Source organism: Mustela erminea, chromosome 5, assembly GCF_009829155.1.
Source record: "Mustela erminea isolate mMusErm1 chromosome 5, mMusErm1.Pri, whole genome shotgun sequence".
Lineage (NCBI taxonomy): Eukaryota > Metazoa > Chordata > Mammalia > Carnivora > Mustelidae > Mustela > Mustela erminea.
The window spans coordinates 3,957,278-3,972,374 of record NC_045618.1 but is presented as its reverse complement, the minus strand read 5'-3'; the positions used below and the strand labels follow the sequence as shown (position 1 = coordinate 3,972,374).

Below are 15,097 nucleotides of genomic sequence, written 5' to 3'. Positions count from 1 at the left end.
GTGTATTCATCTTACGAGACACATAAGAGTCGGGGGCACGAACAAGGAGGGCTGGGTGTCTTGCTACACCCGGTCAAGGAAGGGCCATGGGAGAGCCCAACCGCTGAGCACGGCTGAGGCCAGATAGAGGAGAGTGCGGGGTTCAGGAGGGAAGGCGGGCAGGTAAGGGGCTCCATGAGGTACATCCCCAACGTGCCCTGGAAAGACAGGGCGGGAAGTCGGCGCAGATTCCGGGACTCGCAGGGTCACAGCCGCTGACCCGGCCGCCTGCGGCACGTGTGTACCGGAGACCGCTTCCACACCCGCTCTTACCTCCACCGTGATGAAAACCTCCTCCAAGTGATTTGCAAAATTCTCCATCTCGAGAATCTGCTTTTCCAGTTTAAACATGTTCTTGTGAACTTCATCCTGGCAAACAGAGGTCGGCAAGGAGCCATTAGTGCTCTTCTCTCTCTTCCGGAGTAGGCCTTTTCCCTTCAGCCCCTGCCTGCCCACTCGGGGTACGCAGGCCCGAGCCACAGAGCCACGGAGGCCACCTGCTTACCTTGGCGCTCTCCAGGGCCTTGTCGAGGGCCGTCACCTCGTGCTCCCTGTGCTCGTCCGAAACCTCCAGCGCCCTTACTGGAGCCTTGCAGGTGACACAGAAGACCAGGGCGGCTTCGTCCTCGTCCTCCTCCTCGGGGATGACGTAGCACTCGTACTCCTCGCTGGCCCGGCCGTGCGCGTACCTGTAGGCCTCTCGCAGGCCCGGGCCGGTGGCGCCCCAGCCCACGCAGCCGCGCTCCCCGGCCTCGGGCCCCCTTTGCCAGTCCCTCTGCGCCCCAAGCGGCAGATGCTCCGGAACCTCCGTGCAGGGAGCGCTCCCGTCCACCAGCTCGGAGCCCCACTCGCCCGCACCCCCGAGGGCGTACAGATGCACCAGCTCGTCCACCTCCTCCTCCAGGGCTCTCGGGGCCTTTCCCAGGGCCATGCTCCCGGGGTCGCTGGCCTCCTCAGCCATCTCAGCGTAGACTTCCCTTCCTGTCCGCGTGGCCCCTTCTGGGAAGGGGTGCAGCCGGTCCTCGGGGTCATACAGATCCAAGGGGTAGAAGTGGAAGTCCGGGGGAGCCCCCGCAGCCTTCCCATCCATGGCGCTTCTGCACCTGTGGGCTCCTCCCGCACGGCTCCTAGGACACAGGGAGAGGGAGGGACCCCGCTTACCAGAAAGCCATCCCAGTGAATGGCCGCTGGATTGGCTCCACTCACTCACAATGTTTAAAACATCGCCCGAGCAGCTCAGCTGCAGTTTTACTTTGAATCATCCAGGAACAGTGGTTGAACTTCTCCGGGAAGGAGGGGCTTTCTAAGCTTAAAGGGGGCCAGAAATTACCAGAGAAAGGTCAATAGGTCCCTCTTGACTCAAACAGAGGCCAAATAATGGGAAGTGTCTCCTCAAGAATGACTAAACATACAGTATAAATTGGTGGAAAAAAAATTAAGATTGCAATAAATTAGTGTGCAAGGACAATCCATGAAGTAATCACTTGGGCAAAACCATTGGGAAATGGTCCACCCTTATAAGTGACAGATAACAAATAAGTAAGATGCCATTTTTGCCTTCCCAGTAAGCAAATATTTTAAAATACACGATTCCCCAAGGCTGGGTAGGGCCCAGCGACAGGAGGGCTCTGGGGACCTGTGGGTGGAGTGCACACGAGCCCCCCCTTTCCAGAGGACAAACTGGGTAGCATGGACCAGGAGCCTTAACAATGTCCCCAATCTTTGAGCTAGTAATTCTCATCAGGATCCCGAAGGGAAATATCTAATACAGGGGGAAAATGTTTTTATAAAATATACCCACCGCAAATATTTTTGGAGGGAGGGGCAGAGGGAGAGGCCGAGAAAGAATCTGGAGCAGGCTCCACACCCAGCGCCGAGCCCAACACGAGGCTCAATCTCCCAACCCCGAGATCATGACCTGAGCCAAAATCAACAGTTGGACACTCACCCCACCGAGCCACCCAGTGTCCATAAAAATTTTTATGACAGGAAAACAAAAAGTAAAACCCTAGTGATTAGGAGAACGGTTAACTGAGCTAGGATATGCCTACTCTATAGAACACAACGCAGACTTTAAAACACTAGGGAGAGCAAATAATAACTTGCGAAAGACTTACGGTATGACATTAAGTAAAATAAACAACACTCACTCTGCAGAGACTGCGATGTTTACCCTTTAATGGCGGTTCGTAAAATCTAGAAAGAAATAATAAATGGTAGAAGTAGTAAATACAACATAGGGAGTGGCTCCTACTTATTGAGCACTTACTGCATGCTTTCTCCAGGCTCAGCAGGTTATAGGCATACCCCCGTGTGGTAGGCACTGCAATTGCCCTCATTTTACAGATGACAAAACTGTGGCTCAGACAGGCTATCTGGAGCAAGGTCCTGTGCTGAGGAAGTTGTTAGGCTGGGATTTGAACCTTAGTCTGTGTGGCGGCCCTGAGACTGTGCCTGATGGATGTCCGGCTACAGGGAGCTGAGGTGACTGGGTGTCCAGCTGCGCTCTGAAAATGTCATCTCACCGCACGGAGGACACACTTCTCACGGGCGTCTCCATCCAGCGACAGGGTGCAGCAGGGACACTAAGGCAGAGCAGTTTGACACGAAACTCCTCTGAGGGCAGATTTTGGCTGGAGGGCTCCTTGACGGCCTTGCTAAGGCTTTTTTAGGGTGTGCGGCAGGCTGGGGTGACTGCTCCAAACCAACCTCCCTCCCTCCCTTGGGGCCGGGCTGCATCACGGGCTGACGGCTCTCTCAGCCTCTCCCATCTCCCCCCCATTTCATCCCGGACACGGGCTTGCCCTACTAAAATCCTGGTGTATTGAGTCCCATTTGGTGCCTGCCTCCTGGAGGACGTGGCCTACTCAGTCTGCTGGACTCCACAGTCCCTCCTTTCTTCTGGGCACACAACTACCGTTATGCCAGACTGTTCTTTATGATAGTTTTACGGACACAGGAGTCACACACCATACAATGCTCCTGTCAGAATTGCATACTTCAAGAGCTTTTGGTGTATTCGCGAAAACGAGCACCCATGGCCCCAGTCCATTTTAGGCCATTTTCATCCCCTCACAAAGAAACACTGTACTCTTCAGCTCTCACCACCCACAACCCCTCACTTCCACCAGCCCTAAGCAACCGCTAATCTACTTTGTCTCTATTGACTTATAAATGGAATCATCTATTGGAATCACATCAGTGGGATCATATAATATACCGTCCTTTGTGACTGGCTCCGTTCATAACAATGTTTTCAAGACTCACCCGTGTTAGAGCGTGTGTCAGTACTCACTGCTTTTTAGAGCTAGATAATGTTCTATTGTGTGGGCACATTGTGTTTTATTAACCCTCATCAGCTTATTTGCACATTTCCCTGTTTTTAAAGATTTATTTATTTGAGAGAGAGAGAGAGAGAAGGGAAGGCGCACACAAGTGAGGGGAAGGGCAGAGGGAGAGAATCTTCAAGGAAACTCCCCGCTGATCATGGCACCCAATGTGGGGCTCGATCTCACAACCCTGAGATCATGACCTGAGTCAAAAGCAAGAGAGAGAGTGTGTGGCAGGAAGGGGCAGAGGGAGAGAGAAACTTAAGTAGACTCCCCACTGAGCGTGGAGCCCAATGCGGTCGATCTCATGACCCTGAGATCACCATCTGAGCCAAAACCAAGAGTTGGATACTCAACCCACAGCACTGCCCAGGCTCCCCTGTATGTTTCCCTTTTCATTTGGGTTGTTTTCACCCTTTGACTATCACAAGTAATGCTGCTAAAATGTTTGTGTACAGGTTTTCATGTGGCTATATGTTTTCATCTCTCTTGGATAAATACCTAGAAGTGGGGTTGCTGGATCATAGGGTAACCCTACGTCTAACTGTCTGAGGAACTATCTGATTGTTTTCCAAAGTGGCCGGGCCATTTTACATTCCTATGAGCAGTGTACAAAGGCTCAGACTCTACCACAGCCCTGTTAAAACTTGCTATTATCTGACTTTTTGATTACAACCATCCCGGAGGGTGTGAAATAGTATGTCATTGTGGTTTTGATTTGCATCTCCCTGATGAAGACTGATAACAGGTATTTTTTCATGCGTTTACTGGCCATTTGTATGTCTTCTTTGGAGAACTGTCTATTGAAATAGTCTGCCCATTTTTAACTGGGTTATTTGTAAAATTTCTTTATGTATTCTCGAGATAGTCCATTATTAGACACATAATTTGCAAATATTTTCTCCCATCTTGTAGGTTGTCTTTCTACTTTATTATTATTATTATTATTTTAAAGGTTTTATTTATTTGGGGGCACCTGGGTGGCTCAGTTGTTAAGTGTCTGCCTTCAGATCAAGTCATATCCCAGGGTCCTAGGTTCCAGCCCTGCACTGGGATCCCTGCTCAGCGGGAAGCCTGCTTCTCCGGTTCCCACTCCCCTTCTTGCCTTCCCTCTCTCACTGTGTCTCTCTCTGTCAACTAAATAAAGAAAATCTTAAAAAAAAAAAAAGATTTTATTTATTTGACACAGAGAGAGAGAGAGCACAAGCAGGTGGGACAGCAGGCTGAGGGAAAGGGAGAAGCTGATGCCCCACTGAACAGGGAGCCTGATGCGGGGCTCAATCCCAGGACCCCCAGATCATGACCCAAGCTGAAGGCAAATGCTTAACCAACTCAGTGACCCACATGCCCCCATTTTTAAAATTTTTTAAAAAAATACTTAGGCTCCACACTCAATCTGGAGTTCAAACTCATGATCCCAAGATCAAGAATCACACACACTACCAAATGAGCCAGCCAGGCACTTCACTCTTTATAGATGGTGTCCTCTGAAGCACCAAAGTTTTTAAATTTGATGAAGTCTAATTAATTTTTTTCTTTTGTTACTTGTGCTTTTGGTGTCATATCTAAGAACTTGCTGCAAACTCTGAGGTTAAGCCAACCTTGCATTCCTGGGATAAATCCCACTTGGTCATGATGTTTTGGATATATATATGATATATGTATATCATATATATATATGTTTACTAGATTCAGTTTGCCAGTATTTTTTGAGGAATTCTGCATTCATATTCCTAAGAAATATTAGCCTGTAGTTTTCTCTTTTTGTAATGTCTTTGTTTGGCTTTGATGTAAGGGAGATAATGGCCTTGCAGAGTAAGTTGGGAAATATTCCTTCTCTTCTACTTTTTTTGGAAGAACTTGTGAAGACTTGGCATTAATTCTTCTTTAAATGTTTTGTAACTCACTAGTGAAGCTATCTGGGTTTTTCTTTGTGATTTTTTCCCCTTATTATTAATTCATCCTATTTTACATAGGCCAATAGTTGTCAATTTCTTCTTGAGTCTTTTGGTAGTTTGTGTCTTTCCAAGAATTTGTTCACTTCATTTATTTAATTTACTGGAATACAACTGTTCATGGTCTTCTTTTTAACTACTTTATTTCTGGTAGTTTGGTAATAATGTCCCCTCTTTCATTTCTGATTCTAGTGATGTGAGTCTTCTCTCTTTTCCTCTTGATCAGCCTAAGTAAAAGCTTGTCAGCTTTGCTGATGTCTTTAAAGAAGTAGCTTTTGGTTTTCTTGGATTTTTCTCATTTGTTTTTCTATTCCCCTCTTCATAAATTTTCACTATAATATTTAATACTTCCTTCTTTCTACTTGCTTTGTTCTGTTTGCTATTCTTTTCTCAGTGTTTTAAAGTGGCAAGTTAGGTTGTTGATTTAAGATCTTCTTTTTAAATACAGGTATTTATAACTATAAGTTTCCCTCTAAGCACCACTTTTGCCACATCCCAATAATGTGGCAAAACTTTCGGTATGTTTTATTTTTACTTTTATTCACCTTGAATTATCTTCTGATTTCCCTTTTGCTTTCTTCTTTGATATGTTGGTTATTTAGGAGTATATTTTTAATTTCCACATATTTGTGATTTCCCAAATTTCTCTGTTATTGACTTCTAATAGTATCTCATTGTGGTCAGATTACATATTTTTGCATTGTTTCTATCCTGTTAAATTTATGGATGCTTATTTTAGCATTTGGTTTATCCTGGAGGATGTTTGATATGCCTAGAGAAGCATGTGTATTCCAGTTGTTGGGGGGAGTGTTTTCTAGACGTTTGTGATGTCCAGCTGGTTTATAGTATTATTTGAGTCCCTATTTCTTTATTTATTTTCTTCTTAGTCATCCTGTTATCAAAAGTGGAGTACTGAGGTCTCCAACTGATATTGTTGAGTTGTCTCTTTCTCCATTTATGTCACTTTTTGCTTCATGTATTTTGGTGTCCTGGTGTTAGGTACATATACATTTATTTTCTATTTTTTAAAAAGATTTTTATTTATTTATTTGACACACAGAGATCACAAACAGACAGAGAGACAGGCAGAGAGAGAAGGAAGCAGGCTCCCTGCTGAGCAGAGAGCCCAATGTGGGGCTCGATCCCAGGACCCTGGGATCTTGACCCAAGCCGAAGGCAGAGGCTGCTTCCCCCCCTCTCTCTGCCTGCCTCTGCCTACTTGTCATCTCTGTCAAACAAATAAAGTATTTTTTTTAAAAAATAAAGATCTATCTATTTATGAGAGAGGGAGAGAGAAAACCCATGAATTCGGGGAGGGGCAGAAGGAAAGAGAGAATCCAAGCAGGATCATGGGGGCTCGACCCCAGGACCCTGAGATCAGGACCTAAGCCAAATGCAAAAGTTGAACACTAGCCCAACTGAGTCACCCAGATGCCCCCCACTAGAGGTTTTTAAATTCCAAGGCCATGAAATCTTACAGGGCAATGTAATATTCAAAAGCAAAAGGGTGCAGTTTTACTTTTGTAACAAAGAGAGGAAGGGATATTGTGAACACAGAACCTGCATGAAGCCTCAACTGCTGGCTTATTTCAGGGGAGAGCAGCTCTGGGGAAGATTAAGTATTATGTTAAGCATCTGGAATCTAATACTCTTAAAATTATCCCCATCCACATATCCCTTGGAAAGTCTTTATGTACAGATGTTGTAGTCTGAAGATCGGTGGTATAAATGCCACCCCTTGTAGGAACTGGAATGAGACAAAAGGAGTGGGAGGGAATGGCCAGGTGGAGAGAAGGAACAGTGCATTACTCGCTCCACAACAAATAATAACCACTTATCATCCCGCACAGTTTGCGTGGGTCAGGAGAGAAGCCAAGGGGAGGAAAAGAAACATTCTTTTGTAAGCTAAGGGGTTTCCAATTCTTTGCTTTCAACAAAACTGAAGGAGGATCTAATCAAGTGTCAGCTGACCTATGACTAAAAATGATTTTTCACAATAGACGACTATGTAATTTTTGGCATACATTTCGGAAAGAGTTCAAAGAGTTGAATGATAGTGCTATAATAATATAATTTGTAATTGCATGTAATAATTCATACATGAAAATGTGAATTAACTTTTAAAAAAAAGAAAAGCCCTACCCAGCTCACCAAGAGATGCATTTCCATTTCACATTTGTTTTGTTTAGCATTTGTCAAAATTAGTAATGTATGTGTTTTGCTCATATGTGCCTACAAATTGTTTTGATAAATTAATCCAGAAGAAAAAAGAGGTTACCATTTAGAGCCTTATGGTTCCAGGAAAATAAAAAAATTTAAATCCCATGCATGTATTTTTTTTGTAGAGAAGTCTCATAGATGATCAATAAGACTTTCTAAATATAGAAAAACAATACATTAGGACAAAACTCTGAAACTTCTCTTCTGAAAATTTAAATGTAAACACAACCTCAAGAAAAAAAAAAGAACAAGGTAAAATTTCTAATGTTATAAAAGGTTTTTTTTAAAGATTTATTTGTTTATTTGAGAGAGAGAGAGAGAGAAAGAGAGAATGAGAGAGCACACAAGTAGGCAGAACAGCAGGCAGTGGGAGAGGGAGAAGCAGGCTCTGCTGAGCAGGGAGCCCGATGCAGGGCTCAACCCCAGGACCCTGGGATCATGACCTGAGCTGAAGGCAGACGCTTAACTGATTGAGCCACCCAGGCGCCCCTAAAAGAGTTGTTCGTTTGTTTTTTAAAGATTTATATATTTGAGAGAGAGAGAGTGGAATGAGTGGGAGGGGAAGAGAGAGAGGGAGAGAGAATCCTAAGCAGACTTGATGCTGAGCCTAGAGCCCGACATGAGACTCAACCTCACGACCCTGAGATCATGACCTGAGCTGAACCAAGAGTTGGATTCTCAACCAATGGAGCCACCCAGGTGCTCCATAAGAGCTTTTGTTGCATTTTTTAGCACACTTGATGAAGGGCAGCAAACTATAGTAGTATTTAAGAGTCCATTAAATAAATTTAAGAGTTATAAAATAGTTTTATTCGGAAATGTAAACATTTATAACATGTCAGAAAGTGTATCTTTTAAAACTATTAGTACTTTTTAAAATAATGGTTTAAGATATAATTTACACACCATAAGGTTCCACTTTTAAAGTGTACAATTTAGAGATGCCTGGATGGCTCAGTTGGTTAAGTCACTCTTGCTTTTGGCTCAGGTTATGATCTCAAGGTCATGAGATCGATTCCCCGCATTGGGCTCCATGCTCAGTAGGGAGTCTGCTTGAAGATTCTCTCCCTCTGCCCCTCCCCCAACTTGCGTGCTCCCTCCCCCAAATAAATAAATCTTTTTTTTTAAAGTGTACAAGTTAATATTTTAATAAATGTAGAGTTATGGGCTCATCACTGATACCCAATTCCAGAACAGTCATCACCTCCCAAAACTCATTGGCAGTTACTCCCCCGGCCCCTGATAATGACCATCTACTTTTTGTCTCTATTTGCTCATTTGGATGAGATTGACTTTTAAGTTGGTGGACTTAGGGTAGATCGGATTGCCCTCCATAACATCACTGGGTCCTTCCAATCAGTCGTAGAGCTGAACAGAACAAAGGTGGCTCTGCCTTAAGCAAGAAGGAATTCTACCAGCATGTGGCCTTCAGACTTGAACTGCAGTGCTGGCTCTCGCCTAGGTCTCCAGAAGGCTGGCCCACCCTGCAGGTTTTGCACTTGCCAGCATCCGTAACTGCCTGAGCTCATTCCTTAAGATACATGTCTCTCTCACATTCTTTATACACATACATGTACCCCTCTCCCCCTTATTGGATTCAGTTTCTCTGGAGAACTTTAATACATCCATTTGCAAATTGGGTTATCTATCCACTTATTGTTGAGGTTTTTTAGTTAGTTTGTTTGTTTATTTTTAATTTACTTGAGAGAGAGCACAAGCACATGCAGGGGAATGGCCAGATACAGAGGCAGAAGCAGGCTCCCTGTTGAGCAGGGAGCCTGACTCAGGTCTCGATCCCAGGACCCTAAATCAAGATCTCAGCGGCAGGCAGATGTTTAACTGACTGAGCCACCCAGGCACCCCTATTTATTGTTGAATTGTCAGAGTTCTTTATAAATTCTGGATATAAGTCCTTTATCAGATGTTTGATTTGCAAATATTTTCTCTCACTCTGTAAATTATCTTTTCACTTTCTTGAAGGTGTCCTTTAGAAGCACAGAAGTTTTTAATTTGGATGTAGTCCAATTTTCTATTTTCTTTCTTTTAGCTTGTATTTCTGGTATCATATATGAGAAACTATCACTTAATACAAGGTTATTTAAACTTGATAAAAATTTTTAGATAATATAAAGGTTCTAAGGGAGGTCATGAGCCAAAAAAAATTGAAGACCACTAATCCATACACAAAAAAGGATGACCTTTTGTTTTAAAGATTTATTTATTAGAGAGAGAGAACATGCACAAGCAGGGGGAGGGGCAGAGGGAGAGAATCTCAAGCAGACTCCCCACTGCGTGCAGAGCCCAACACAGGGTTTGATTCCAGAACCCCGAGATCATGACCTAAGCTGAGATCAAGAATCAGTCATCCAATTGACTGATCCACCCAGGCGCCCCTTAGAACGACCTTTTTGGTTTAGAGAACCAGTTGTTATTATTATTTTATTTCATTTAACTGTACAAGTCACAACAGGTGCAGTTGATGTCCAAATATTGACTGAAATTTCTACCCACTGAACTGTTCTACCATTCTAATTAGCCTGCACAAGTCTTTATCAAAAACGCATTCCTACATAAAACCAGGAATTCTGTGAACTGCTTAACTTACTCACTAATCTATTTTGAAAATAACTTTATTGAATTATAATTTACATATCATAAAATTCACCTGTTTTAGGTGCATGATTCTACAGTTTTTAGTAAATTTCTCAAGTTGTGTAAGCAACCCCACAGTCCAGTTCCTAATGCCCCCTTTAACAACGAATTGTGGTAAACCTAATGCTTTTTAAAAAAAAAAACACCATTACTGGGTGGGGCACCTGGGAAGCTTAGTCAGTGAAAGCAACTGCCTTCAGATCAGGTCATGATCCTGGGGTCCTGGGATCGAGCCACCTATCATCAGTCTCCCTGCTCAGTGGGTAGTCTGCTTGTCCTTCTCCCTCTGCCTGTACTCTCTCTCTCTCTCTCTCTCAAATAAATAAATAAAATCTTGAAAAAAGTAAAAATTGAGAACTACTATTACTAAACCGTTCCAACATGGTACATATGCAATACATTTTGGAGGAAAATAACAAAATTTAAAAAAATGGAAAGACCAAGTTTAGCACTCCCCCACCCCCACCATAACCATCAGTATGAGTCAAACAGCCCCCCGCCTTAGTTTCCACTGTGGGATCAGAGCCAGCAGACAGCTGTCTGTCTAACCCCTTGGAGTCAGGGGCAGCGCCTCCCTGACCCACAGTGCTGGTCCTTCTGCAGTGAGGGACTCCTCGCTGTTGATAGACTATCCTTTCAATACCTACCCCAAAGCTATGTAAAAAATGCCATTCATGTTTCTTTCCATTTTCTCTGGTTTTGATTGCCTTTTAAAAAATACAGCGTTTTCTGCTGCCCTAATTGTGAAATCCATGGACACTGGCCCATGTTCTGCCGGCTGTTCTGTGACTTTTGACCCTGCTGACCCGGCTCAGCCTGCCGTCTGCTCTCGGGACAGTCCCCCACTGGGCTGCTCCCCACACGGGCCTTTCCCAGGCTTCCATTCCTGCCCCCCTCCTCCCTCTCACTTGCGCCAGGTGATTCTGTCCACTCTCGTGGCTCCATGGCCCACTCTCTGCCAGTGGCCCAAATCCTTGTCTCTAGCCCCGACCTCTGCTCCAAGCACAGGCAGAAGTTTAGAGAAGCCGCAGCCTTCCTGAACATTCTCATTCTCCCACATCTGACACCGCTGGGTGGAGCTCATTGCCTCTCACTTTCTTCACTCTGGTGTGGGACGTGACAACACACATGCTATCTCCAGAGCCACGAGCCTGTGATCACCCCCACAGGCCACGCCAGCAGATGCCTGAAGTCCCAGGGAGCTGGCACCCTCTTGGAGAACACACTTTCTCTGTGCTCTGCCTTTAACGCCACTGACTGGGTCCTGAGCCCCTCCCTGCACATTTGTATCGTTTTGTCTGCACCTTCGGTTTCCTATTTTTTCGTCTGCTCTATCTGCAGAGACTAAGGATCACTCAGCTGTCCCACCTACGCTGTCAGGGAAAAGAACTTGGCCCAGAGAGGGCCCTTTGCCCTCGTGGCCCAGCCCTCCCTTCTCACTCTCGGAGCTCGCTGCGGGCTCCTCTTGCTGCCTGACCCCCGCCCCCCAGGTCTGTCCTATGAGCACAGGGAAAGGCTAAGGGGGGCAGTTAGGAGCACAGAGGACTGACCCCCGTCCCCCATCTGGCCTTACTTCAGGAAGAGTCATAGTAGATTCTGGATGCCAGGGAGGGAGACCCGCTCTACCCTTAACCTGGGAACGTCCCCAGCCACTTCTCTTCATCTGGGCTCTGTCCCAAATGTCACTCTTCCAACTTCATCAGGGCAATAACCCTCCTTGGAGGTCTCTCACACCCCCGCCATGGGCTCACCTCAGGTCATGCTGATGGCAAGACAAAACACAGCTGCTGACTGGCCTTCTCTGCGCGTGGGGGGACAGTGGGAACGGACGACTCAGGCTCTGCCCTGGGGAGTCCCTGGGACTCTTGCCTCTTGCCTGCCCCGCTCTGAAGTCCGCACAGGATGCTCTTGTTTCACTTCCCCCGGCAGCACCAGCCAGAGCGGCGGACTCCCAGCGGCCAGGAGCGACAGAGACAGCGAACGCCCCCTCGCCGCATACCAGGCATACAACTGGCTTCTGGGGTCTGGATCCATAAGGAAACTTTACTCCCCTGACTCCGAGGCAGTGCACATCACATCAGGGTTCAGGAACACTTCGGTCCCATTCTTGAAGGCTCTGAAACTCTTTACACGGACGACAGTGGCAAGAATCAGTAATGTGCGGCGAGGCTGAGTACCCTGGCTATGACCACGCAGGACTGAGGCCGAGGTACTAGCTCCACTGTGTCCTGGTCCACCAGCAGGTCCACGGGGACCTGGTCTACGCCGGGCTGGAGAAGGGGATGAATAACGGTTGCCCCAGAGTCAGCATCACAAAGCAAGCAGCTTTGGGGTCTCCCTAGCACCTGCGATTTATGAAGATCGCAGAGCCTGGATGTTCTTTGGGGTCACTTGTAAGAGCCCTGCCCACCGTTAGACTCTGGCTGGGGCAGTCCTGGCACCTCGTCACAACGTAGCTTGTTTTAGGGATGGGGAAGCGTAGCTTCAGGTGAAGTAGGACCCAGCTCCCTACGATGGGTCTGCATCCCAGCAAAACCAGCATTGGGATGGACCAAGAAACCTTCCCTCTATAGCCCCACACATGTACCAGACCCAAAGGATTGCAAGACACTCCTGAGTCCACGTGCAACAGCCCCACCTCAGCTCGCGTCTCTCTTCCATGGTTCCTGAGGCCAAAGGGGCCACCCAGCTGGGGAAACGCCACTTTGCCTTCTCCCCTGCCCAGATCCAGCCTGTGACCCCCACATCCCTTACTGGTCAACAACACAGTCCAAGCCTTCCGTCCTAAGGGGCTCTGAGCCTTTGCTCTCCTGCAAGTGTGGCCACCTAGTTAATCAGAACGACCCCGTTGTGGGAAAGGACGGTCTCTTCGCGACACAGTGCTGGGAAAACTGGGTAATCACATGCAAAAAAATAAAACCAGGCCCCTATTTTATACCACTTCCCCCAATTAACTCCAGATGTAGATTAAAGGCTTAAATGTAAGATATGAAACCATAAAACTCCTAGAAGAAAACAAGGGAAAAAGGTCCTCAACATCGGTCTTGGCAACAACGCTCTGGACGTGACCCCAAAAATACAAGCCATAAGAGCAAAAATAAACACGCGGGAGACCATCGAACTAAAAATAACTCCACTGCAAAAGAAACAATCAACAAATGGAAAGGCAACTAGGAGAAAATTTTGCAAACTATTTACACGATAGTTGATATCCAAAATATGTAAGGAATTTGTACAACTCAATAGCAAAAAACCCCCAATAATCTGATTAAAAATGGACAGAGGACATAACTAAACACTTTTCTGATATCCACATGGCCAACAGACACATGAAAAGGCACTCAACATCACTCATTGTCAGGGAAATGCAAGTGAAAACCACAGTGAGGGGATGGCTAGGTCACTCAGTCAGTTAAGCATTCAACTCTTGATCTCAGCTCAGGTTTGTTTCTTTTTTAAAATTTGACAGACAGAGATCATAAGTAGGCAGAGAGGCAGGCAGAGAGAGAGGGGGGAAGCAGGCTTCCTGCCAAGCAGAGAGCCTGATGCGGCGCTTGATCCCAGGACCCTGGGATCATGACCTGAGTGGAAGGCAGAGGCTTTAACCCACTGAGCCACCCAGGCGCCCCTCAGCTTGGGTTTTGATCTCAGGGTTGTGAGTTCAAGTCCCATATTGGGCTCCATGCTGGGCATGGAGCTTACCTAAAAACAAACAAAAAACAAAACAAAACCCCTCAAAACCCACAATGACATAGCACCTCCCACTTGTTAGAATGGCAGTCCTGGGGGTGCCTGTGTGGCTCAGTGGGTTAAAGTCTCTGCCTTCAGCTCAGATCATGATCCCAGGGTCCTGGGATCGAGCCCCGCATTGGGCTCTCTGCTCAGCGGGGAGCCTGCTTCCCTTCCCCTTTCTCTGCCTGCCTCTCCTCTGCCTGCTTGTGATCTCTGTCTGTCAAATAAAAAAAAAAAAAAAAGAATGTCAGCCCCGAAGACAAGAGATAACAAGCGTTGGTGAGGATGTGGGAAAAGGGAACTCTTGTCTACTGTTGGAAATGTAAATTGGTACAGCTGTTATGGAAAATAGTACGGAAATTCTTTAAAAAATTAAGAACAGAACTACCATATGTATGAGCGAAATGAAATCAGGATCTCAAAGGGAGATCTTTACTCCTGTGGTCATTGGAGCGTTCCTCACAGCAGCCAAGACAGAAACAACTGAAGTGTCCATCAACAAATGGGTGATAAAGAAGGAAAACCACGGAATATTACTTAGCTGTAAGAAGGAAGGAAGTCCTGGGGCGCCTGGGTGGCTCAGTTGGTTAAGCGACTGCCTTTGGCTCAGGTCATGATCCTGGAGTCCCAGGATCGAGACCCGCATCGGGCTCCCCGCTCAGCGAGGAGTCTGCTTCTCCCTCTGATATCCCACTTCTCATGCTCCCGCTCTGTCATTCTCTCTCCCTCAATAAAGAAATAAAATCTTTAGGGGAAAAAAAAAAAAAGAAAGAAAGAAAGGAGGAGGGAAGTCCTGCCGTTTCCAACCACCTGGTGGACTTGGAGGGCGTTACACTAAGTGAGAGGAGCCAGCAGAGAAGGACCGAGGCTGTATGGTCTCCCTCACGGACGTGGAACCCGAGCAAGCTGAGCTCACGGGAACAGAGGCTGGAACGGTGGCTGAGCAGCTGGCGAGGGGGAGACATGGGGCAATGCTGGTCGAGGGGTACAGACCGGCAGTGACAAGATGAGTAAGTGGTCAGCGCGGCGACGGTGGTGAACGAGGCCGCACTGTACACTCAGTGTTCCCACCGCAGGCCATAAAAGGTAATGATGTGATGTGAGGGACCCTACGGTGAACGACCTTGCCGGGGTCACCGTCTCACGGTATGGCCATGTGTCACACCATCC

At 46.5% G+C, this 15,097-nt stretch overlaps 1 protein-coding gene across 4 annotated transcripts in view; it reads right to left on the bottom strand.

Annotated features, from left to right (window-relative positions):
* Positions 1–15,097, bottom strand: part of FSD2 (fibronectin type III and SPRY domain containing 2) — a 42,431-nt gene that overhangs the window by 19,602 nt on the left and 7,732 nt on the right. For 3 of the 4 annotated variants that reach the window (XM_032341987.1, XM_032341986.1, XM_032341985.1), the window contains exons 4-6: positions 2,190–2,235; positions 545–1,166; positions 313–408 (exon numbers count right to left, since the gene is read on the bottom strand). In XM_032341987.1, the coding sequence (XP_032197878.1) occupies positions 313–408; positions 545–1,129 (681 nt within the window). In that variant the 5' untranslated portion in view covers positions 1,130–1,166; positions 2,190–2,235. The remainder of the gene's footprint in view (positions 1–312; positions 409–544; positions 1,167–2,189; positions 2,236–15,097) is intronic. The other variant, XM_032341988.1, reaches the window with a different exon arrangement.